The sequence below is a fragment of the Engraulis encrasicolus genome, chromosome 17, assembly GCF_034702125.1.
Source record: "Engraulis encrasicolus isolate BLACKSEA-1 chromosome 17, IST_EnEncr_1.0, whole genome shotgun sequence".
Lineage (NCBI taxonomy): Eukaryota > Metazoa > Chordata > Actinopteri > Clupeiformes > Engraulidae > Engraulis > Engraulis encrasicolus.
This window is the reverse complement of record NC_085873.1, coordinates 38,421,607-38,447,017: the sequence shown is the minus strand read 5'-3', so window position 1 is coordinate 38,447,017 and position 25,411 is coordinate 38,421,607. Positions and strand designations below refer to the sequence as shown.

General features: G+C 41.9%; 1 protein-coding gene across 1 annotated transcript in view; it reads right to left on the bottom strand.

The window, feature by feature from the left end:
• Positions 1 to 20,260: 20,260 nt before the first annotated feature.
• scn4aa (sodium channel, voltage-gated, type IV, alpha, a) overlaps positions 20,261 to 25,411 on the bottom strand; it is a 52,750-nt gene continuing 47,599 nt past the window's right edge. The window contains exons 24-28 of the mRNA XM_063220736.1: positions 25,345 to 25,398; positions 25,098 to 25,235; positions 24,275 to 24,376; positions 23,691 to 23,961; positions 20,261 to 22,051 (exon numbers count right to left, since the gene is read on the bottom strand). Of these exons, the coding sequence (XP_063076806.1) occupies positions 20,592 to 22,051; positions 23,691 to 23,961; positions 24,275 to 24,376; positions 25,098 to 25,235; positions 25,345 to 25,398 (2,025 nt within the window). The 3' untranslated portion in view covers positions 20,261 to 20,591. The remainder of the gene's footprint in view (positions 22,052 to 23,690; positions 23,962 to 24,274; positions 24,377 to 25,097; positions 25,236 to 25,344; positions 25,399 to 25,411) is intronic.

Sequence of the window (25,411 nt, the reverse complement as noted above, 5' to 3'; positions counted from 1 at the left end):
ATATTTTTCATGGACTTTCCATAGCCATACAGTTGACACATTTTGTGTTCACAATACATACAATACATATGCAATGAATGAATGCTCTTCAATTTTCTTCAGATGACCTCAGCAACACAATTATGTATCTAGCCTATACAGTATGGTTATTTGCAAATGCTTACACACAGTATGCCACAAACGGAAACACAACATCCATAACCGTAGTAGTCCAAAGTTCATTGTCTGACAAAAGCAAATGAAAACGTGATATCTTCTGAACAATGAGCACATAATTGAAAAGGAAGGAAAAACAAGGAAAAAAAAGCAAGGAAAAACAATAATAATGTAAAATGTCATTATTCAATTGGTTATGTAACTGCTGTTGACAACAGACTGATGCGAATTTTGAAAAAGGTGATTACAGATTGGAAGTGAAGAACTTCTGCATCTTGGCTTGGCTTATGCATAGGGTGTTTTCACACCTGGTCCCTTTCAGCCATTTATATGTATGTGCCATGCGTATGTTTTTGCCCCCCTATTGTTTTTTTTTTACCTTTTTTTGCACATTTGGCACACTTAACATTTTCAGATCACCAAACAAATGTAAATATTAATTAAGGATGACCCAAACAAATATAAAATGCAGTGTTTCCGTGATTATTTGATTTGTTAAGAGAATAATGCCATAAAATCTGCATGAGCCTGTGGGGAAAAGTAATTGCCCCCTGAACCTTATAACTTGTTGTACCACCTCCAGCTTCAACAATTTTAGTCAAGTGTTTACAAGAACTGACGAGCAGTCTTGCACATTGATGTGGATACATTTTCGCCAACTCTTTCTTTTCAAAATTGTTTAAGATCAGCTACAGTGGATGGATCCCATACATGACCACACATGAATCGTTACAAATGGATGGCTGTACATTATCCTCCAGGATTTGTTTGTAAAGAGTCACATTCATGCTTACTTCAATCATAGCTGGTCATCCATGTCCCAAGGTAGCAAAACAGCCCCAAAGCATGAAACTCCCACCACCATGTTTCACTTTTGTCATGGCATTCTTTTTATCAAATGCAGTGTTGATTTCACACCAGATGTTACAGGAGACTCTCCTAAGAAGTTCAACTTTTGCTTCACGTGTCCACAGAATATTTTCTCAGAAGCTTTGTATGCATTGTCAATATGATTTTAGGAAATTTCAGACAACCTTTGATGCTCTCCTTGACAGAGGTGGCTTTGACCTTGGAACTCTGACATGCATGCAATGTTTGCCTAGTCTCTTCCTTATGGTTGAGTCATGAAAACTTCCATTTTATGGGGTAATTAACACCTCCAGACGGTAAGATGTTGTTCTGTGTTCCTTTCTGAACCCTTGGATCTACCGTCACTGTGTTCTTGGGGTAATTTTAGTGTCATAGCACTCATAGATGTTCACCAAGTCTACATCATGCGTTCTCCAATTGTGGATAACGGCTTTCAACATGGCTTGCAGATGCCCCAATGATTTGTAACCTTTTAGAGTCTGAGACATGCCAATTATTTTTTTTATTATAATCTGCTCCTGAATGTTGATGGATCACAGTGTAATGCCATGGGTTTGATATGACCTACTACACATTGTCAACGGGTTGTATTCAAATTATCTCTTGATTTGAAAGGCCTGGTAGCAGCCAGACTTGGGCAGCAGTGAAATATAACTCAGTTGTCCAAAATAATATGATTAATCACAGATACCTCCTCATTTAACAAGGGGGCAATTACTTTTTCACACAGGCTCGTGCAGGTTTTATGGCATTATACTCTTGAAAAAACAGCAATTTTATGTTTGCTTGGGTCATCCTTGTTTAATGTTTGCATTTATTTGGTGACCTGGGCTTTATTTCTCAAAGCCAAATTTGCTAACCTGCTACCAACTTTGCTGAGTAGTTACTTCATTTAATAACTGTATCTCGAAACCTCGCACATGGAATGAACTACTGCATGAAGTGAGCTACACTCAGAAGTTGTGGTGACTTTGAAAGTGAGGAGCCTCTTGAAGACGTGAAGTTGAAGTACAGCTGGAGTAAATCCATAAAGTCCAGACATCACCTCAAGTGACACATAGCACTAGTCTATTTCAGAGTGTGACTTCACCCATTAGCTAAACTTGTGGTACATATATTTGACCACAAACATGTCAATATCTCTTAATCCTGTGGTGCAAAAGCGGGGAAAATAAATCGGCACGCACACAAAGTCATGATACAGCTGTGAGGGCATTCACAACATAGACACGTCATGTCATTTCTTTGTGAAAAAATATGGCATGTCTTTAGAATCTGNCACCACCTGCACTAATAATGTAGTTTAATTTGCATACCGGTTGAATTTCGCCTTCATTTTTCAATATATATATATATATATATATAGAGAGAGAGAGAGAGAGAGAGAGAGAGAGAGAGAGAGAGAGAGAGAGAGAGAGAGAGAGAGAGAGAGAGAGAGAGAGAGAGAGAGATATAGTACGGCCTACTATAAATGAGTAAACAAAAGCCAGGCTTTGTCCATGTCTATAACAACAGATTTGAAATAGCCTACGAAAATAAATGTGTAGGCTATTCCTACAAATAGGAAATCATTTTACATACAAGTGAGTAGACAATCAGGGAGAATATCAGCATATTGTTTCAAATAATGAACTGATTATTGTTTCCAGGTGGTGTTGCAAACATCTCAGACATGAGGATTGTACTAATGGGATACAGATGTGCTGGGAAGAGTTCATCTGGAAACTCCATTCTGGGCAAAAAGAAGTTTCATGCTTCAAGAAGAACAACTACATGTGTGAGGAGAGAAGGAGACACGGAACACAGACACATCACTGTAGTGGAGGCACCAGGATGGAGGGCTAAGTCTTCTGTTGAGAACACTTCTGAACGTCATAAACAAGAGATTGTCCGCAGTGTGTCTCTGTGTCCTCCAGGGCCACATGCGCTACTGCTGGTCATTAGGTTGGATGCATCACTCTCAGAAACACACAGAAAAGCAGTACAGGAACACCTGGAGCTCCTTGGTGGGAACGCCTGGAATCACACTATAGTGCTTTTCTCCAGAGGGGACTGGCTGGGAGGCACAAGCATTGAGCAGTGCGTTGAGAATGAAGGAGAGGCTCTGCAGTGGCTTCTAGACAAGTGTGGGAACAGGTACCATGTTCTAGACAATAAGAAGAGTGGACATGGCCAGGTGAAAGAGCTGCTGGAGAAGGTAGAAAAGATGGTGGCAAGAAACAATGGCTCTCTTTATGGAACCCCAAATCAGCAAGCAGAGAGCAGAGAACATCCTCCTACAAGTTAGTTGTATATGAAATGTTTAATTAATTATTGTAAATTAATTTGGTAACTCTTTTGTTTGGTATACAGTATTTGTTTTGTTTGGTAGGGTATACTTTGTTTCTGTGAGATAACCAGTATGTAGGCCTACATTAGTTTCACTGTTAATCCTCAGAGTTTATCCTGTTTAATGATTTCTAAGTTTAGTGGTTTTCATCAGGTTAACAAGTTTACAGGTATAACCCTACTCTTTCTGTTCCACAGTGAGTGAATCAGAGTTTGAATCTGAGGGTTCGAAAACGAAATCTCAATCACCAGCAGCCACAATCATTCCATTACAGAAAAACAGGCGTAAGGGTTCTAAACCTTTTCTTTACTCGTTCATGTGTGTCCAATTTACAGCATCTGGAATATCACTGTATTATCTCGTTACCTTGTGTCATTCTTACTAAGAATATGTGTGTGTATTTGTGTGTGTGTGTGTGTGTGTGTGTGTGTGTGTGTGTGTGTGTGTGTGTGTGTGTGTGTGTGTGTGTGTGTGTGAGTGTGTGTGTGTGTGTGTGCGTGTGCGTGTGCGTGTGCGTGTGTGTGTGTGTGTGCGCGCGCGCGTATATGGAAATTTCTTCCTTTATAGCATTCTTAAGTAAAATTCCATTTGTTGAAGCGGGTTCCATTCAGATGAAGGAATTTATCGCTGGAGGTTCCTATGGGAATGTATATCAAGGATCCTACCAGGGAACACCTGCTGCTGTGAAGAAGATGACAATTGGGGAATGCCCATCTGACAGCCTTGAGATCATCATACCAATGTAAGGCCGAAACCCACTTCTAATTTCTACCCTTACCCATAAGCCTTCCGCTTGCCCCTCATTCCTTTAAACGGAGCAGTAAGGGGTAGGGCTTGATACGCAATCCCTATGAATTGAGACACCCCTTCCAACAATCATTGAATGACACTTACAGCTGTCACAAATTCCAAGCATTAGGTTGACGTTAATAGCTATTTTTTTTTCATGTGTGTTTCACGGAAGCAATGACCATGACACATTGGGACAATGTTACACTTAGGAGCTGTTTCCAGGTAGCAGGATATTTTTATATGTGGATATTTTTTTCTCCTGGTTGCATTGGTGTTGGCCTTCCGTTTCCACATAGCAGTTATTTAAAATGCAGATATAAAAAAGCAAGCTTTAAAAATATCCTATTTAGGGGGCTGAAACACATTTGTTAAAATAGAGTATTTATTTTTATGCACTTGTTGCGTTTACACCTAATCAGGAGAAAAAAATGCCCTGCTAAAAAATATCCAGCTACATGGAAACATCACCTTAGTACAATAAAACAATTATTACTATATTTATAAAAATACTTCTATTTGTGTGCTTTTGTTGATGCAACTATTTTTTAAAGGCATTCGCAATGCATTCGGGGAAATTGGTCGTACCCCTCCGTTAAAAGTGTGCCTTCGGATAATCTCCGTAGGGGTAGAAGGGGTAGAATGTCCTTCCCTTTACCTCTTCCCATCTGTCTGAATGTGAATTGGGACAGCCCTAGCCCTGCATGTGAACGAGCAAAACGGAGGGGAAGGGGAAAGGCGTAGGGCTAAGGGGTTTAATGGGATTCAGCCTAAGTGTTTCACTCTGTCTGATCACCTTAGGCTTACAGGATTGACAATTTCCGAGTTCATTTCCATTAACAGAGCTGTTCCTTACAGGAGTCTCTCCCATCCTCATGTTGTTAAAATGATAGCAGTCTCCAGAAAAGAGAATGAACTCCTCATTGCTTATGAGTACATCCATGGTACCAATTTGCACCGGATCATACACACACATTGCAACATTAAGGTATTTGCATTACCACTGTTGTATAACATGCTTCAGCAAAGGAGTTATTGATTGGCTGCGCTAGTAAAGGAAGTTAACTCATTGCTATTGTGATCCTTTCTGCAGCTGACTGAAGAGGATAAAATGTATGTTGCTTTGGAAATCGGGATGGCTGTTAAGTACATGCATGGGAAACATGTCATCCATCAAGACATAAAGCCAGCAAATATCTTGGTTGGTGCTTTTTGGATTGGCTAAAATCTTTTTGCATACACTTAAAGAATTTTCTACTTGTGTATATGACTTTTCCCTTCCCTCTTGTGCCTCCTTGTGCTTCCTTCCAATGAAGGTTTCTGAAAGGAGCAAGACAGCCTACCTAACAGACTGGGGTTTGGCCAACATGAGAGATTCTCTGGCTCAATTTGGGATTGCAGCATCAAGGTCCTTGTGTGGGCCTCGATCAGCAGGAACACCATCGTACAAGGCTCCAGAACTCCTCGTGCAAAATGAACGTTGCACCACCATGTCTGACATGTGGTCTCTTGGACTTACCTGTCTTGAGATGTTCACAGGCTCTGAGCCCTGGGACCTTAGAAATGACTATGCATTAATGGGAGTGCTCATGAAGCAGGAGCCTCCTCATGCTCTGGCTAAACTGCAGCCACACCTCACTGAGATTGTGGAGTCACTGGTGCAATATGAACCCCATTCACGCATGACTGCCACAGACCTGGTGACATGTCTGAAATCAAAAGTTGATCTGGAGAAAAGATATGGTTTTGAGTTCTGATGATTGAAAACAGCACAGTGCAAAAAGCCCTCAGTGTAAACTTGTCTGTTTTTTGGTATGGACGTTTATGGATAGACTTGGGATTTGTTAAATTCATTGGTTTGAAAGCATGGAATATTTCAAGAATATGACCTGCATTTTTTTACCATGATCCACAAATAAAAAGTTGATCACAAATAATATGCGCTAATAAATGCTGTAAAGTAATGTTACGCTGATTTGAGGGCAAGCAGACAACTTTGTAGTTTTGGTGAATGGTTCTGTAACTGTTGTTGGAAAATGTTTAATTTCACTGTCAGCATTGTTCTAAATTGATTGTTATGTTGCATATTTGAAATATTGTTTCATGATTTTGGTTTGCTGTGTTGTATGTTGGATTGCAGGAAGAAATGTTTCCCCATCAATATAAGTACCGGTGCAATAAATACAAGTCAAATACGAACAAAAGTGAAGAAATGTCAATAACATCTTACTGCTTTTTGCCAAATTGGTTATTACTACTCCTACCCATATGGCATACTATTGACCCGTTTAGAAGTCACGTCATCACTGGCTGCATGCGCATTGTTGACTCAAACACACACACACACACACAGTGCAGACCCTAAAGAGAGAATACCTGCTGTCCTGAAGCATGTATGTTTGTAAAAAAAATTGAGATCCTGAAAAGTGCACTTGTAACGCTATTCAGAGAGGGAATAGGCTGTTCCAGAAGCATAGGAGATGTTTGTGGTTACAAGAAATTAAACGTACCGACTGGACTGAGGACACCATCAGGAATGCCCGTGTCTGTGGTGCCCACTTCATATCTGAAGTTATCGTGACCATCCATTTTCTTATTTCGGAAAAAAACACCTGGCTAGTTTCTTTACAATGAACGGTGCATGGTCGATTCTGCTCCAATGAGGCGTGCACAGTCCAATAACGTCTTGTCTTATTTTGGGAAAAAACACCTGGCTAGTTTCTTTACAAATGTGCGGCGCCGGTGCATGGTCGGTTCTGCTCCAATGATTCTTGTGCTGCCAAATTACATTATATCTGTGTACAAACAGTGAAGTGGTCTATACAGTACATGTATTGACCTGTCCAGAATTCACGTCATCACTGAATGCGTGTGCATTGTTGATTCACTGTTTGTAAACAGATATGACGTAATTTGGCTGCATGCGCATCGTTGGAGCAGAATCAACCATGCACCATTCACTAGCCAGGTGTTTTTTCCCGAAATAAGAAAGCGGATGGTCACAATAACTTCATGATATGCAGTGGGCACCACAGACACGGGCATTCCTGATGATGTCCTCAGTCCAGTGAGTCAGTACGTTTAATGTCTTTAAACAACAAACATCTTCTATGCTTCTGGAACAGCCTCTTCCTTCTCGAAATGGCATAACAAGTGTACTTTTCGGAATCTCTATTTTTATCAACGTACACACTTCAGGATGGTAAGTCTTCTCTCTTTAGGGTGTGCACTGTGTGTTCGTGTGTGTATGTTCACAGCCTGTTTTACATACAGCCTCCTCACTCCCTATTTTACCCATGCCTGCAGTTCACCTAGTCGAGAGAGCGCAGCCCATTCATTCTGAATGGAGTCTGCACTCCTCCGTGGGCGCCCCTAGAGTGCAGTACCACCCGGAAGAGCGGCGAGTGGATTCTCTCATAATACCCTTAAAACCTCCCTGGTGTGTCTTCGTCAACAATGCGCACGCAGTCAGTGGTGACGGGAATTCTAAACGGGTCAATAGGTTCTAGATGTCTGTGCTGCTTACAGGGGATGAGTCACTCCCCTTGTGGAGTATTGACGTAACTACATCATCATAGACTTCACACCAGCAAGACACACTATCAAGTGCACATAGGCTTGACATGGTCAACGACGCCAGCTCAAATATATACACCATAACTCCTGGTATGGCATACCACACTATATCAATGCTCCCTCATCATTATATCCATAGTCATATGTACTGTACAGTATGTCTATGTCTCATCTGCCAGTGCTCATAAATATGCAAATGAGATCGTATCTACTTAAATATGTAGTAAAATGTGCAGAGGTGTTAAATCAAAAATATTTCAGTACATATGACCTCATTGGCATATTTAATCATCCTATATTTTCAGCAACCTTGCAATACAAAAGATATTTGCCTTAATGTGGGTTGAAAGTTTCAAATCAATGTCATAGTTTAAAATTTTGAAGATAAATGTCTGTTAATGCTCCCAGTTTAACCCATTGACGCCTAAGGCACCTGCAAAAGAGGGTGCTGAATGCCTGAGCACTTTTTAAGAACAGCTGCCCTCAGCCCATAAAAACCTAAATATCTCAGCTTCTGAAGCACACAAACATTTGCATAAAGCTGCATTTAAACGCTAAGACCCTCATCTTTCATTAGAATGTGTTCATTCGTCTCAAACAAACAGAGATATTTAACAAAGTTGTCTCAAATCTCATGAGCCTGAATGTTGCGTAATGCAGCTCCAGGCGCCAGGGCCAATGTTGCGCAACGCAACATCAGGCATCAATGGGTTAATGGCACAATGTTTCGGACCTTAGTCTTTCTAAGTCTAAGTCTACCTAAGTACCTAAGTCTACCTAAGTCTTTCTTAGTCTTTCGTAACCATATTTTACCCTATTCACCTAATGCGATAATGCTGCCGTATGGAAAAATGAATTGTAAATCTCCAACTTTGACCTTGAAAAAAAGTATGTTCCACTTAATATAAATTGGTAGAGTTGTGATGCAAAAGGGTTTAAAGATCATTTAGTAGTAAACATTACTACTACAATTCGTCCCATGCTTTGGCCTTTTTTGAGCTAGATTGACTGGCCTAATAGTCATACGTCTGTCTCATCTGCCAGTGCTCATCGGCAGGTCATGCAATACTCGGTATTATACATACAGTATATGTCCCATTGTTGAGCACGAAGTGTCATAAAGTTATAAACAGAAAATGTGACTGTTTGATATTTAACCCAAAGTGAACCATGAACTGAAAATATGCACACTCAGTGCACTTGTTTCCTTGTCTCGGCCTGCCAGCTTGTAAGATGCGCATTAGTTTACATAGTGAAGAGATGCATGCTAAAGGATCTCATAGGATTTTATTACAATGATCAGGCTGAGTTTTGAGTGTTAGTGTTATTTCACAAGGAGTGCAGAATGACAGCATTTGACTGAACATTAATGCTCAATGCAAACAAGTCTGAGTCTGACCCAGTCAAGGTGAGTAGTGCTCTTGCTTCTGATCATTTAAATATATATTTTTTATCGTGAAGTCGTTATATGTGATGCATATTCACTATTTTGGAGTCTGAGATTTAAAGTGGTGTCTGTAAAGGATGTGCAGTCATTTCAGTTACTTTTGGGGGGAAAAGTTTTACTCTTTGGAAAAGTCATTATCCCACAATGGACAAATCCAACCATACATTATGAGATTTGGTGAGCGAACGTTATAATGCTAATGAAATAATTCTGCATGTAAATAAAATAAACACCTTTTGCATCATAATACAAGTCAGACAGTGGAGCATTTTGCAATGTGCAAAGAGCAATGAGTGTAGATATTCTGTTAAAATATTTAAATTCTTGCACATCTTTAATCACTATTCCATAGCTATCATAATTAAATATCATGCAGTGTTTTCATACTAGGTTTTGTATGCCCCTTCTTACACCACATTTATAGACTTTTATAGACACATTTATAGATTGTATTTGTCTGTAATTTTTATTTTCCCTTGCTTACTATTACCTGTGTAATTAGGCCTACCTATGTATGTAATTACCTGTCTATTATATGTGTCTTGAATTGTCCATGTAGGATATTATATGTACGTATTTATGTACGCTACTCCACACCTTAATTTTCCCCCAGGGATCAATAAAGTTACTCTACTCTGCATGCACAGCATGACAGACTGGCACTTTGCCAGAGGTGCACACCAGTAAGAGTATTGGTATGTAAACCAACCAAACATTTTAAAATTATTTTACCTTCTTTTATGAAAAATGGCATCCTATTCATTGCTGTCATACAGTGTTATAAAATATTACCCAGATTAGATTTTCAGTGATGGGCAACCTGGATTCTTTCAGACGCTAAATTCCAGTGCCACGTACTATTCCAAGAGACTTGGGTTGTGTTTCTCGAAAGCATAGATGCTAGTCAGCAGGGCCGTAACCGGACATTTTTAAATACTAAGGTCAAATACTGCATGCTGTACCGTATACTGTACATTTGGAAAGCTTCAAACACTTCAGTGAAACTCTTAAGTTTGTTTTCATTAATCACTGCCTTGAGGATAAATAGGGGTGTCGTATACAGACTGAATTTATCATTGTTGATCATATATCAATTTTCATCATGGGTAAAATTTTTACAGAGGACATGACCTCTGTGTCCTCAATGGTAGTTACGGACATGCTAGTCAGTTAGCAACTTGGGCAGTTGTCAATGGGAAATTGAATTGCAAGTAGCAAATGGAATTGACAACTATGGTTTAGAAACGTACCCCTGGTTAGGCAGGTAAAACCAGGTCTTTTGGGATATGTGGCACCGGCATGTAGTGTCTGACTCCATGTTGCCAGATGTGTCTGACCAAATCCCGCCCAAAAGGCTCTCAAAAACCGCCAAAATGCGCCAAATTCATCAAATTACATTGACTTCTATGGGCCCAAAACGGCTGAAAAAAAAAAAAACGCCAAATGGCCAATTTTTCCCGTTTTTACCCGCAGACACTCATCCCAAGTAGCCCAATTGGGCGGGCACCCGCCCAATCTGGCAACACTGGCTGAATCCAGGTTGCCCATTATTATGCTCTTCCTTACATGTACTCGGGGACCTTCAGAAAACCATAAAATACTCATAAAGATTTTTTTATGTAGTGCTGTGTACATGGTGCAGTAGGGCCATTTTGTTGAACTGTTGTAAACCTTTCCTCAGTGATTGAGGATACTATCATAAAAAAAATCACGCCACCCTTCACAGTGAAAAATGACAATTCATTCAATGACATTGTTTTTTTATTCATCATGAACAGTGGAGGACACTAGTTGATTTTTTCATCATCCAAGGTGCCCTTTTATCTATGTCCTGTCTTTGTAACCCACCTTTGTGAAAAGCAATATTCTTCATTTTTGGATACAGAATAAGCACTAACAAGATTCCCTGTTCTACACCAGTGATCATGGACTGGCTACTGAAAAACAAAAAGACGATGAAGGGGCAGAATAGACAAAGACATTCAGATTGTCAGCAGGTAAGGCATTTATTGCTGTTGAATTCAAATGAGACGCATTACATTTGTTTTATTTGCGGGGAGCATTTGTGCCTTAGTCATCAGGTAGGGCAGTATAAAGATGAGAGTAAATTGTTGTCGGAGAGATAGGGGGTAGGGTTGGGGAATGACTCAGGCCAGACTTCAAACCTGGGTATAGATGTATATACAGTAGGTACACCGTATTACCGCAGTGCAACATAGTGCCCTCACATTACATTTTTTAACATGATGGTTTCAGAACAGTTCAAGAACACGCTTTTGCACACCTCTGTAGTTGGGCAGGTGTGTAGGACGTTATGGGGTTGTCATTCAAGTCTAAAGAAATCCTGCACACTGTCCATTCCACCAACAAACTTTAATACAACGTTTCGGTACCTGAAGAAGATTGGATGACCGAAACGTTGTATGAAAGTTTGTTGGGGGAATGGACAGTGTGCAGGATTTCTTTACACTAAACAATAAGGATCCTAACCACAAGGTCCCTTCATAGGACTTTAAGGGCCCTACACATGTGTACATAAGCACTGTGCAGCCTGATCTCCAAAAATTCTGTGCTCCTGGACACGGATGTTAAGGACACGAAATCCGTGTCCAGGAGCACGGATTTTCCCAAAATTCCGTGCTCCTGGACACAGAATTGTTTTCCGTGCTCCTGGACACAGAATTGTTTTCCGTGATGGGCACACGGAAGTGCTTTCTATCTATTAGGCCTACCACAGCACTGTGTTAACTCTATCATTAGAAAATACATACCAAATGCTAATCCTAAACAAAATAATGCTATAGCAATTTCAGTTGTGCCCTGACCAAAACATTCCCTAACCTTAACCTGTCATTAAAGACATATTTTTGAGAAATACCTTTTCCAGTTGGTTGCTAGGCTATCAAATTCATATAATGAATGAAAGAAAAGTAGCTGTGCCCAGACCAAAACAATCCCTAACCCTAACCTGTGAGTAGGAAATGTTTTTTTGAGAAAAAATATTTGAAATTAGAAAAATCCTGAGAAAACACAAGACTGTGGAAACATAGAGCTGTGGGAGTAGCCTATAGAGAGAGCACTTCTCTGTGTCCATCACGGAAAACAATTCCGAGTCCAGGAGCACGGAAAACAATTCCGTGTCCAGGAGCACGGAATTTTGGCAAAATCCGTGCTCCTGGACACAGATTTTGTGTCCTTAACATCTGTGTCCAGGAGCACAGAATTTTTGGAGATCATGTTGCAGCCTGAAAGTGGTCTGAAACGTCACACTAAATGTATTGTCTGAGGTTGATCCACAGGCAAAGCTGTAGCCTGTTTATGAAACCAACAACTGGTGTTAAAACTGCTTCGCAATAGCTCAACAGCTGTCATCACCATGCCTGCCCTAACAACTCATTCACAACAAAAGAAGACTCGCTGCACAAGTATAGCATTGTAATGGGTCTGTCAGGTCCATGGCTGAGCCAGGAATATACCCCATGATGTGATGGTAGACCAGAGGGGTATACTAAGAACTTGACCTGGTTTACTCCTGAACCAGTTTAATAGGTAAATCATCTAATAGAAGAGCCTGGAGTTCTCATTTTCTCTCTTCTATTCTTAGGAAAATAAGGACTCCAGGCTCTTCTATTAGATGATTTACCTCTTAACTTAACCTGGTTTACTCCTGAACCAGCTTCTTAGTATTATTGGCCCTGGCAAACATATTATCTGCCGTTAGGGTGCGTCTAGATTTCTAGGCAACTTGAGGGGTCAGAAAGGATCATCCATAACACCTGAGTGGACAGTGGCAATGCTGGGAATTCCTCTGGCATGACCCTTGACCTTTGATCTGAACAGTATGTTTGGAACCCGAAGGAAAGTCAGGTCATAAGAGAGACATCCCCAAGAGTGACATACAGTGCTGGGCACACTGCGGGGAGTTTCATGTTTAATTTTTTGCCCATATTGGTCTGGGTTATTAAAGATCTGGTTCATTAGGTCTGGCTTAGAGATTTTAGGCCTTACAGTATTTTGAGTTATAACACAGTTACTTCCTGTAAGCTTGAAAGAGACAGCTGAGCAGTGTGGTGAATCCCAGACTGCGTGTGTGTGTGTGTGTGTGTGTGTGTGTGTGTGTGTGTGTGTGTGTCCACTCAGCTGTACCAGGGGCCCTCTATACCATGTCTAGTAAGACACCTTACCTGAGGTCCAGTGCCTGTTTAGCAAGGCCTATAAATAGCAGGTGTGAAAGAGCACGAGTTGTATTTTTCTGCAGTCAGCAGATAATGGTGCCAATGGCAAGGCAAGGTTGGTACATGGCCACTAGAGGGGGTACCAGTGAACCTGTGCCTTGTGCCTAAGACATTACATTAGTTGCAGTTAGTTACAATTACTAAAGGGCCTGTATTGTGTCATAGTATTGTAGTGCTATGGTAGTTACATTTCAATGACTATTACAGCGTGCCACTGGAGGTACGCGCGCATTAAGGGGCTACAGGCAAGAAAACAGTGGTGGTTTTAGACCTAAATTGCTCAGCTTAATTGCCAGAGGGCGGAGGTGGGGCCAATGTGCTTTTAGGGGGGCACAATTAATGGCAAAACAGGCAAAACATTTTATATTTTATATTTATCTATTATATTTTCAATAGTTTTATATATTTAGATTTTTATTGGTTTCAATTACAAATTGATATTTAAACCATTGTCTGTTTAATGCAGGGCGCCACAAACAGGGGCTAGGAGCAATTCTACAGGGGCTGAGGCTCACCCTGGCCCCCCTTCTAGAACCGGCTATGCAAGAAAACCTGCCTCTTGCACCAAGTGAGGTTACCAAACTTGACCTGGCAAAGATTCCATAGACAGGAAGTTTTCAAGAACGGTATCAAGAAGTGTCAGTCAAATGTTTGTGATGGCGCATCCAGACGCAGTTTGCGCCGCACACATGAGCAATGCGGAATTATGACGCTTTTGTGCTTTGCACAATCGTTCCGATCTGAAAGTATTGTATTAAGACTAGGCTAGTGTGCACAGGCCCAGGGTAAAAAATCATTTGAAACAAATCAAACGCAATAATGTTTTTTTTAGAATAGTTTATTCTAATAATTTAGTTAATTTACACAAATATAATCATCCTCTTTGATAATACAAAGGTAACATCTAAAAAAAGAGAGAGAGCGAGAAATGCTTCCAACACCATAAAATAAACATTATATACAGGCAACATGGTTGGTAGTTTAGCAAGTGATAAGCCTAGCGTACTGAACATACTTCTCCTTTCATCACAAATGTAAACACTGGCAAAGACAAATTGTACAATGTACTGTACATCACATTGATTTAAACAAAAAGTGCATTCACCATTTTATATTAAACTGAGGCACTACTAGTGACGTGTTTTGCATGATCGGTGGGGGAAATCACATTTTTATTTCTTGTTTTTAATTTCACTTCATCATTAAGACGAGTACAAAACATGGAGATGGCTCAGTGAAAACTACATTTAGTGCACTTTAGAAACTCTTGACATCACATTTTTTCCACATTACAAACTGGGCCTGTTTTTTTTAATATACAGAAAGATAACATGGGGTGTCTGTTCAAAACAAAACACAACATTTCCAAGATGTCTTGAATGCAGCATTGAAATAAATGGGTGTTCAAGTGATGAAGGGAACTACTGACGTGACAGGGAAAGGAAAACCTACTGTAGGCCTAACTAAGACAGAAGTAGCTGCAGAAAAGAACAAAACAAAACAAAAAACACAGATGGAGCATAACAAAATATGTAAAAGTGCTTCTAAATTCAGGTAAATGTACAGATCTATCTTGAACATGTGTAAATGCGATGTACCTGTTTATACATTAAGACTTATGGACTTAAAAATCTCTGACAGTATAAACAATTATAGTAGCATGATTGACCTTTTAAATGTGCTGCAATAGCCAACATTTCAACCAATAAATATATTTTAGAAGTAGTCAGATCATGATTGCAACAAGGGTAAATTAAGCAGATCAATATTAAGACTGCGCTGGGTTTTAAGACTGATGACCAAGACAGGCAGGGTGGATAACTCTACTGACTATACCTCGCATAGAAAACCCATGAGCGGAGAAATGTTCTCCTTGATTTCATGAGAGGAGGAGATTTGTCCGACATCCTCTTGACATAGGCCTTATCTCAGACATCTTGGCCAGCCCTTCACTGGATTCTGTAGCCATGGATGCAGCATTGATAAGACCATTGTAAAGTCTTTGTAGAGTTCTTCTCTGAGTTCTTTTGCTGTAGGCTCTACAAAGAAGAAACCATGGCGACACTTGCAGAGTCTTTCACTAAGATATTATTATGAATCTCTTGGGTCAGTCTGGTACTTCCATAGATGCTTTTCCATTGTTCTTCCATTCTTTCATTGTTCGAGAGAATGCTTACAGAAAAAAAGACTTTTAAAAATATACATTTTGCTTGCTCTGCTAAAGCTATAACACATTTTAAGACCAACCATGGCAGAGTAACACTGAAAGTATCATACTGTACCTATCATACCTTGTTTATCTATCTTTGATTGACATTGTTGCACTTGTAGAACAGCATTTCCTATGGTTTCACAGAATCCGTAAAAGTAGTTTGCTTAAGTATTTATTAGGACATATACAGTACATTTTCCTTTCTGTATGTAACACTTTATTAAACCGCTCTTTCCTAGTGTATCTACATGGCGCAACATGTAATATCATGTGATAACTCTACACTGTACTGTACCTAAAAACAATCATATCCCTTATGTACAGTGTTAGTCTGCAGTATGTTACATATTGTTATACACTTTCTTACACTATACCTAACAAAGGTGATATCTGCAGTAAAATGAAGTGTTACTCATATAATATAATTTGTGAGTTTGTATGCATGATGTTACTCATGATGACTGTCTCTTTTGTTGCTGCCTGTTCGGGGTAATATACACAACATATACCTGTATATTGAATCCACAGACAGTGCAATAAGACTTAAACCACATAATCTGCTGTAAACAATACATCACATTCATACTGGGAAAATGACATAAACAAAACTAATTTGCATAGGGGTGTTATTTTACGTAAAGTTGAAACCAGACGTTTACATACACTGTTTGCAAAGACACACATTTTCATTTTTCTTCGCATTCTCTGACTTTTAAACAGATTAAAACTGTCCAGTTTTAAGTACTATTATTAACAAATGCCACAATTATGCAAAATCCAATAACATTGAGAGAGAGAGAATTTTAGACTATTTTATGACTATTTTCATGAGAGTCAAACGATTACATACACTTCATAAGAATTTGATCTAAATGTCTTTAAACTTAACAAATTTGGGTCAGACGTCTGGCATATCCTTCTGTAACCTTTCATGAATATTTGGCAGGAATCATTAGCCTGGGCGAAAAGCCGACTGTTGACTCCGTCAATCAGTCTGGCAAAAGCCATGAGGAATCCGTCTCCGTCTATCATTTAAATGAATTGTAGTTCCAAACTCAAATTAAAACCCATATTGTGCTTTATTAGCATGCCTGTTACGTTATAGTGTCGCAAAAACATACAAATAACAAAACGAAAGTGTGAATATAGTTACCTTAACCAATCAGTAACGGAGCTTGCGGGTGAGTTCTACGTCACCACTCTCAACTGTTTGCTGATTGGCGAAACACTGAGAGAACCGAGCTCGAGGCTTTTGGCAGACGATGCGCGGAGCCAAAATCTTTGGGTGGAGTACATGGATGGCGCCACCAGGCTAACCGCAGAAATACACCAGCGGCGATCTGAGCGAGTTGAGCGACGGAAGTAATTGACTTTGTATTGAGTCGAGAGACAAAAGCGATTCTGGAGACTAGAGCGATTTGCGCGACGAGCGCGACAATTTGAAGTTGAAATCTTTTCAACTTTCTATGACGCGGTTCGGCGACAAGCCGCGACAGCCAATGACTGTATAGAGGTCAGTGACCACAGCCAATGGGAATGATTGAATGCTTTGCCTTCTGCCTGTACGGACATACTCTTGTCTCCTCAATCGCTTGTATCGCTTGCTGCTACACTCTGTCGCTTGAATCGCATCACCGCTGGTGTATTTCTGCGGTAAGGAATCGTGGCCCCTTCCTCCGAAAAGAACTGGTACAGCTGGACCACTCATGTAGGCCACCTTACACTACAAAATTCTGTCTTTGCTTTGTATCGGGAAATAAATTTGGTATTAGCATATATTAGTAAATACTTTTAATAGTCCTAAATCTGAACAGGTTTCACCTAATTTAAGGCCAGAATGAGAAAAATGATTTTGCACCTTTTTACTCACAGAGTGTATGTAAACGTCTGATTTCAACTTCAAGTTTTGAGTAAGGACGTAGGGCATTTTCAGGGGGCAATGACAAACTAGAAATTTACATTTGTGTCCATTTTGAAACTGTAAGAAATCAAAACTGTCCTGGAACAAATAATCATATCTATTAAATGCATAAATAAATACATTTCTCTACAAATAAATACTTTTAATAAATAAATTAATCAACTATTAACAACCGATTGAGAAAAAGAAATATGAATAAACTCTATCACTAGGGTAGAATAAATTTCACACGAATTATGCCAATGTCTAACATTCTTGATTAGGGCATGGTACACCTTGCTAGTTGTCTGTGTGGCATATGCCTGTGTTTGTGTGTGTCTCTGTGTGTGTGTGTGTGTGTGTGTGTGTGTGTGTGTGTGTGTGTGTGTGTGTGTGTGTGTGTGTGTGTGTGTGTGTGCGTGTGTGCGTGTGTGTTGTGGTGTGCAGGGCAAGTAGGGTGGTTAGTTAAAGGACTCCTGCTGGGGCATATTTCAAAAAAGTGGATTGGTTACTCAACCAGTTGTAAACCTCCTAATAAAAGAGACGTGTAACTTTCAGACTTGTAACCATCAATTAAAGCTAGGTCACTGGCCTCCTCTATTACAAGAGTTATAGTACCACTGGCTGAGAGTTAGCATACCCCCAGAGGCGATTCTAGGGTAATGTGGGGCCCCAGGCGAAAATTCAAAAGAAAAATTGCCACTTTCGTAGCAAAGTGTGAACTGTTGTTCGTAATATAGGGGCATGGCTGCCTGCCTAGACTGGTGACACGATGCGCCTCTACATACCCCTGCATAGCCCCTAGGTCAGGGGTGGGCAATTATTTTGGCCCAAGGGCCTCATTGGGTTTAAAAAGTTGACCAAAGGGCCGGATATCATAGGCAACTTGCCCGTGCCAATAAAAAGAAAATGTGTACGCCAACCTAATTACACCATTGTCAGTTATGCCATTCCTGCTAATTGTATCTAGATGTAGACTTTAGTCATCTTATGTTTCCAAGAAACTTGTTTTAGGTACCCAATTTAAGAATGAGTGACCATATGAATCTGCATTTTTTCCCCCTTGGAAAGCCTCTGAGGGCCGCATGAAATGGATGAGCGGGCCGCATGTGGCCCCCGGGCCTGAGTTTGCCCACATCTGCCCTAGGTCAATATGGCTACAAATCTCTCACAGGACAAGGGACTGATGAGGCAGCTATCGCACGTAATCAGCTCTGACAAAACACCTGTTGAGACACCAATACAAGCTGAGACATCATTTTCCAGAACCGTTACAGGCAAGCAGGCAAGGAAACCAACCAACCAACCAACAAACAAACAAAGCTAACAGGAAAATAAACGATGCAACAAGAACAACACAAAGCAAAACTTTCCAATGTGAAACATATTCAACTTCATAAATTAATTCAATGAGTCACAGCATGACAGTTACTGTATTAAATACCACAGATGAAGATCTTGTTGGAAAACTTAATAAAACAATTTCTTAAATGTATTTCTGTTCTTATTCCTATAGTGATCATGTCCTACTGGAGTAAATTACATTACATTTGATTTAATATTATTTGAAATAATACTGATATTAAATAACACATTTTGAAATATATTGATATATCATCAATTTATATTTTTAGTGTTTCTCAGATATTGCCTTCCTTTTTTGACAAGAATGTCAAACCTTTCGAGGCCTTCACAGAGTCTGTCTGATGTCAGTTGGTCTAACCGAGTGAATACACCGGTCGTGACGAGATCCAAGCGACAGAGAATCACTCCTGAGCAGCAAGAGCTATACGAGCGATTGAAGCAACTAGAGTACGTCCGTTAAAAGCAGAATACAAGCATTCCAACATTCCCATTGACTGAAGTGGCTGTCGCCGAACTGCGCCATAGCTAATTTGCATAATATTCTCAGTTCAACTGCAAACTGTTGCTCTCGTCGCACAACTCGCCTCTAGTCGCCCGATTCACGTTTGTCGCGCAACTCAATACAAATTCACAAACGTCGCTAGCCTCGCTCAGGTCGCGGCCGGTGTATTTGTGCGGTAACACTGATTTGTGAACATGACGTAGGAGAACTAGTCCAAATTGTTAGCAGCAATAATAACAACAGGTTCATTTGTATGCCTGTAGATTGTTTGTTTCTGTCTTTGATAAATAACTTTGCTAGAGTGTGCTTGTGTTTACATTACATTAGACAGCTTGAAAACAGACGACTTCAAATACATAAACAGAAAAAATATATAAAGAAACGGGTACATAAATGGAATGTTCACAAATCAGTGTTTTACTCGAGCTGAGAACAGAAAGGTTGTGGCGGCCATTTTAAATGGAAGTGCTCACATCGGGACAAATTCTAAAGGGATTTGCCTTCAAAGTTCACTTCATTGTGAACACTTTTATAACGAGGGGGGCACAAAATATGAATTGAAAAAAAAGAATAAAAAGACAAAGCAAGCATATCTTCTTCATTCCAACTGCTGTTGACTTCGTTTACTGGATCTTGTGCGATCCTGTCTGGTTAAGTGCTCTTAAGTGCTGATAGGGTGTGTGTGTGTGTGTGTGCATGTGTGTGTGTGCATGTGTGTGTGCGTGCGTGTGTGTGTGTGTGTGTGTGTGTGTGTGTGTGAGAGTGTATGTGTATGTGTGTGAGTGTGCGTGTGCGTGTGAGAGTGTGACTCCCCTTGTCCTGGCGAAAGCTCTCTCTCCCATGCTTTCATTTTCCTTTGCATGACCACCACACCCACCCACACCCCAAACCTCAATGATGAGAGTCACCATTCCAGGATACTCCACTCCCACTCACAGAGTGACTCTACCGCCACTGCCAAAACTACAGCATACACTAGTGCCAACACTACCAACCCATGTGCACCAGGCAGGAATCGTAGCCAGAAACCATTCGACGGGTGAGTTCAAGGGGGAAAACACCACATAAGGTTACTGTTGTCACTCAAACTGTCAATCAAACAGAAACAAGCCTTGTGATTTGGGTGTGGCCTTTTAGACAAGCACAGGGCCACCCAATCAGACGGTTTGTTTGCTGGCTACGCCTGTTGTCGCCTGGCCTGGCCAACCTACTACACAATGGACTCCCTCAGGGCCTCCAGCTCCTCGCAGGATAGGGGCCGGATAGGGGGCACTCCACCCTGGGGGGCCGAATGCAGCACCACCTCACTGGTCAGCTCCACCGGCTGCCCCACAGGGGGCCGCGGGTAGGTAACTTGGGCCTGGGGAGCACCGCGACCGCTGCCGGGACGGAGCCGTGCAGAGGTCACTACGGGTGGGGCGAGTGTGGGGCCTGCTGCTGGTGCTGGCTCTACCATTATGGGTGTCTCAGACGGTGCCTGTAGCACTATGGCGGTTGTGATGGTGGTGTTGGGCTTGGCTGGTTCTACGGGTGCATTGGCTGGCGTGGGCCGTTTCTGCATCTCCAAGGCCATCGCCAGTTCGGGGTTGCTGCCGTAGAGCGCGTTCATCTTGCGCGCGATCAGGCCCTCAGTTTCGGGCGGCTCCTCGCCATCTCCGGCCGCACCTCCGGCCCCACCTTTGCGTCCCTTCTGCCGGTGCATGTACGCGGCGTGCCGTGCGCCGCGCCGCAGCAGGTAGTTGCGGTACGCCCTCTGCAGCACCACGGCGGCCTCCTCCTCCAGCTTGTGCCGCACGGTGGTGTAGATGGGCTCGAAGGAGGCAGTGGTGGTGTTGATCATGAGGAACTTGAGCTGCAGGCTGTCGCGCATGGCCGCCATCTCCAGCGTGTCGCCGAGCACCTCCTGCACCAGCGCCTGCAAGATGTCCAGGTTGTGGAGCTTGTCGCCCGTGACGATGGGCAGGTCCATGGCGAGCAGGCGCAGCTTGTTGGGCCTGGCGATGCGGAAGGGCTCCTGCAGAGCGTGGCAGAACTCCGACAGGCGCTCGTACGGTATGAACTGCGTGCCCTCCGGGTCGAACCGGTCCCAGGTCTCGTTGAACATCTCGAAGTCGTCCTCACAGAGCGCGTCACCGCTCTCCTCCTGCGCCGTGTTGAAGTTCTCCAGGATGATGGCGATGTACATGTTGACCACCACCAGGAAGGAGATGATGATGTAACTGCAGAAGAACATGATGCCCATGCCAGGGTTGCCGCAGTTGCCGCGCACGTCCGAGCCGGGGTTCTCGACGTCCGGGTCGCAGTCCGGAGCCTGGCTGTTCAGGATGGGCAGCAGCAGGCCGTCCCAGCCTGCCGAGGTGGTGATCATGAACAGGCAGATGATGCTGTTGCCAAACGTCTCGAAGTTCATCATGTCGTCGATGCCCGCCTGCTTCTTGGTGTAGGCGAAGTTGGACATGCCGAAGATGGAGAAGATGAACATGATGAGGAAGAGGAGGAGGCCGATGTTGAACAGGGCGGGAAGTGACATCATCAGGGCGAACAGCAGCGTCCGGATGCCCTTAGCGCCCCTGATGAGACGCAGCACACGCCCGATCCTGGCCAATCGGATCACACGGAACAGCGTGGGCGACACGAAGTACTTCTCGATGATGTCCGACAGTGCCAGTCCTGAGGGAATGGAACACAACAAAATGTTAAGTCACAAGAGGTCAGAGGTGATGTATGGAAGCATTCTAGAACATTGTTTCCTAAAGAACCACATTTAGGTAGGTCACAGAAGTGTGTGGGCTTTGCCTGTTTCTCTAATCTTAAAGGGGTATGCCACTATTTTGGGGCTTAATACCGTTAAAATCGTTGGCCGGGGTTTATAAAGGTGGTAAAGTGTCTTATTGTTCATGTAAGTCGTTGCCTTGCTTTAAGACAAGTTAAAAGAGGGAATATGTCGCTAAGCTAGTGAAAGTCAATGTATCCATGTAGCATGCTACAATGCTACACGGATACATTGACTTTCACTAGCTTAGCGACATATTTCCTCTTTTAACTTGTCTTAAAGCAAGACAACGCTTAACATGAAAAATAAGACACTTTACCACCTTTATAAACCCCAGCCAACGATTTTAACTGTATTAAGCCCCAAAATAGTGGCATACCCCTTTAACACTGTGAGGTCTGGTTCTTGATTGTGATTGGCTGATAGATGGTCGTTCCCTAGCCAGGCCATGCCCTCCTAGTGACGCAACACCTTCACTGTTGCTACTAGTCAGGTCAAGAGCAAAGCAAGTACTTTCTGAGCTCCCGAAAAACCGGGAACTCCTCCCACTTTGTCGGGAAGTAAACAACTATTAGCAAAGCAAGGGAGGAGGGTCAACCATGCTGTTTGGGAAATGTTAATTGTTATGCTCTTGGTCAGAACAAGTCTCGAAGAGATTTGAAAGCCAATAATAATCCAATACCCCCCTTACCCGTTATAAATCGAACACAAACGCCTCTCATGGCTTATTGCTTAAAGGGGTAATACGGTGTGAAATGGCTTACGTTGTGTTAAAACGTCATGATGAGCCCTAACTTTTGCTTACATACCTCGCCTCCATAGGTCCCCTACATTCCGAAGTCCGAGTCCATTCCAGAGCTATGTGAAATTTAGCTTCTGCTGTGATGGACCGGCACCTATTGAGCCATCGTTATAAATCTCTACTTTCCACCCATTTACGAGGCTCGAAGTTGCTCAATACTTCATTCCGCAGAGTTGCGTGGTTGTGTTGACATGTAATACAAAGTAAAACCAGGCATAGAGAACTTTGCTAGTGCACAGTTAGTTTACAAACAGGGCCGTTAGAAAAGGCTGCGTCACAGCCCGGCTACAGCTTGCATCGCAGAAGGTCTACAGTTGCAGACACCTCACTTCCTCTATCCATGCCTGCAGTTCACCTAGAGGGCTCTGTCGTGAGAGCATAGTTAATTCATTCCGAATGGAGTCCGCACTCGCCCGTTGGTGCCCCTAGAGTACAGTACCACCCGGAAATGTGGTGAGTGAAGTGTCTGTACTGTAGACCCTCTGTGGCACAAGCTGTAGCGTGCAAAAACGGTCATGTTTCATTTATTTTCCCCTTTCTCCACTATTAAGTTTGAATTTTGACTACGGAAATACCTCAGATATAGTACCTAGTCAGCCTGTCTTTGTAAAGTATCTGAGGAAGACAATGGTCGAACATAATCGAAAAAAGGATAAAAGAAAAAAGGATTTTAAGTGTACGACCGGACCCCTCACTCCAAAACTCTCCCATCAACTCTCATCCCATCCCCTTACCAGCAACGGAGAGGATGACCACGATGAAGTCGAAGACGTTCCAGCCCACAGTGAAGAAGTAGTGCCTGAGGGCGAACATCTTGAGCACCGTCTCGCTGGTGAAGACCACGATGAAGGCCAAGTTGATGTTGTAGAGCACGTTGATCTTCTCCTCGCTCTGGTCGTCCGTCTCCACCATCATGGTCACCATGTTGAGGCAGATGAGGATCATGATGAAGATGTCGAACGCCTGCTGCATGATGAAGTCATACACCTTGCCCTGGATCTCGTTCTGGAGGAGGACAAGGAAAGATGGAAAGAAAGAAAGAAAGAAGGAAAGAAAGAAGGAAAGAAAGAAAGAAAGAAAGAAAGAAAGAAAGAAAGAAAGAAAGAAGGAAAGAAAAGAATGGAAAAAAGAAAATAAGAAAGACAGAAAGAAAGAAAGAAAGAATAAAGATTTTTCACACATTTCTCAATCATACAAACCTTTTTTTTGTTTGTTTGCGCGCACACACACAAACACACACACACACACACACACACACACACACACACACACACACACACACACACACACACACACACACACACGCATAAAGGTTTACATTTGGTCTGGGTATGGGCTTGACTGGTTTCTTGGAGCCGAGTTTCTTCATAGCCTCATGATATTTCTTCTGTTCCTCAGTCATGAAGACCGCACCACCCATGTAAAGTGAACGAAAACAACTGTTGTTATTATTATTATTATTATTATTATTATTACTTTTTATGTTTTTATTTTATTATACGCTTCAGTCATAAAAAAGTGGACAAAGATAGTAACTTGCAAAAACAACACTAATAACTTTCTAGGTGAAAGGTCGATTGTGTTATGTCAAACGTGCATGAAAAAAGGTAAGAGTATCAAAACGGCATAACAAGACAGTGCATGCTTTGACACATCAGTGTAGATCAGTGTTGGGGAACCTGGATTGAGAAGCTACAATCCAGTGCCACATTTTCCAGATGACCTGGTTTAACAGTCAGCGGTTCCCAACCTATTTTGGCATGGGACCCCATTTTGACATCCCAAATTTTTGCGGACCCCATACACATTTTTTGTGACAAAACCTAACTGAGCTACATAAGTTGTAGGGTATTAAACCTATAGATGTTTATAATAGTCTAAGATTGTAAATGCCTTTTCAAAGAGAATATTGAATAGTTTTTTAATTACTAATATTTATCAGAATTCTTTTTTCACACACTTTCAGACATTTCAGGTGGCCCCATTTGAATTCCAGGTGACCTCAAATGGTTAGCGAGTTAGCGTATATGAACAGATAAAACAAAGAATACGTGGTGCTGGACTGTAGCTTTTGAATCCAGGTTGCCCATTACTGTGTATGACAATGTGTTTTTGGAGCGTTGAGTGGTTTTGGTGCTTATCTTTGATTTCTGCTGGTTGAAGTTGTCGATGATGACACCAATGAAGAGGTTGAGCGTGAAGAAAGAACCAAAGATGATGAAGATGACGAAGTACAGGTACATGTATAGATTGATCTCATAGGACGGCTGGTCCTCAACCTGCAACAACAAGAACTCTGATTGGTCCTATACCGTATGACCTGGCACACCCATGTGTGTGATGCTGAATCAGGGACACCTTTCCCATGATTTGACTGGCTGTACGTACCTCTCGAGAGTCCACAGCTGCGTACATGATGTCCATCCAGCCTTTGAATGTTGCCTAGGACAGACAG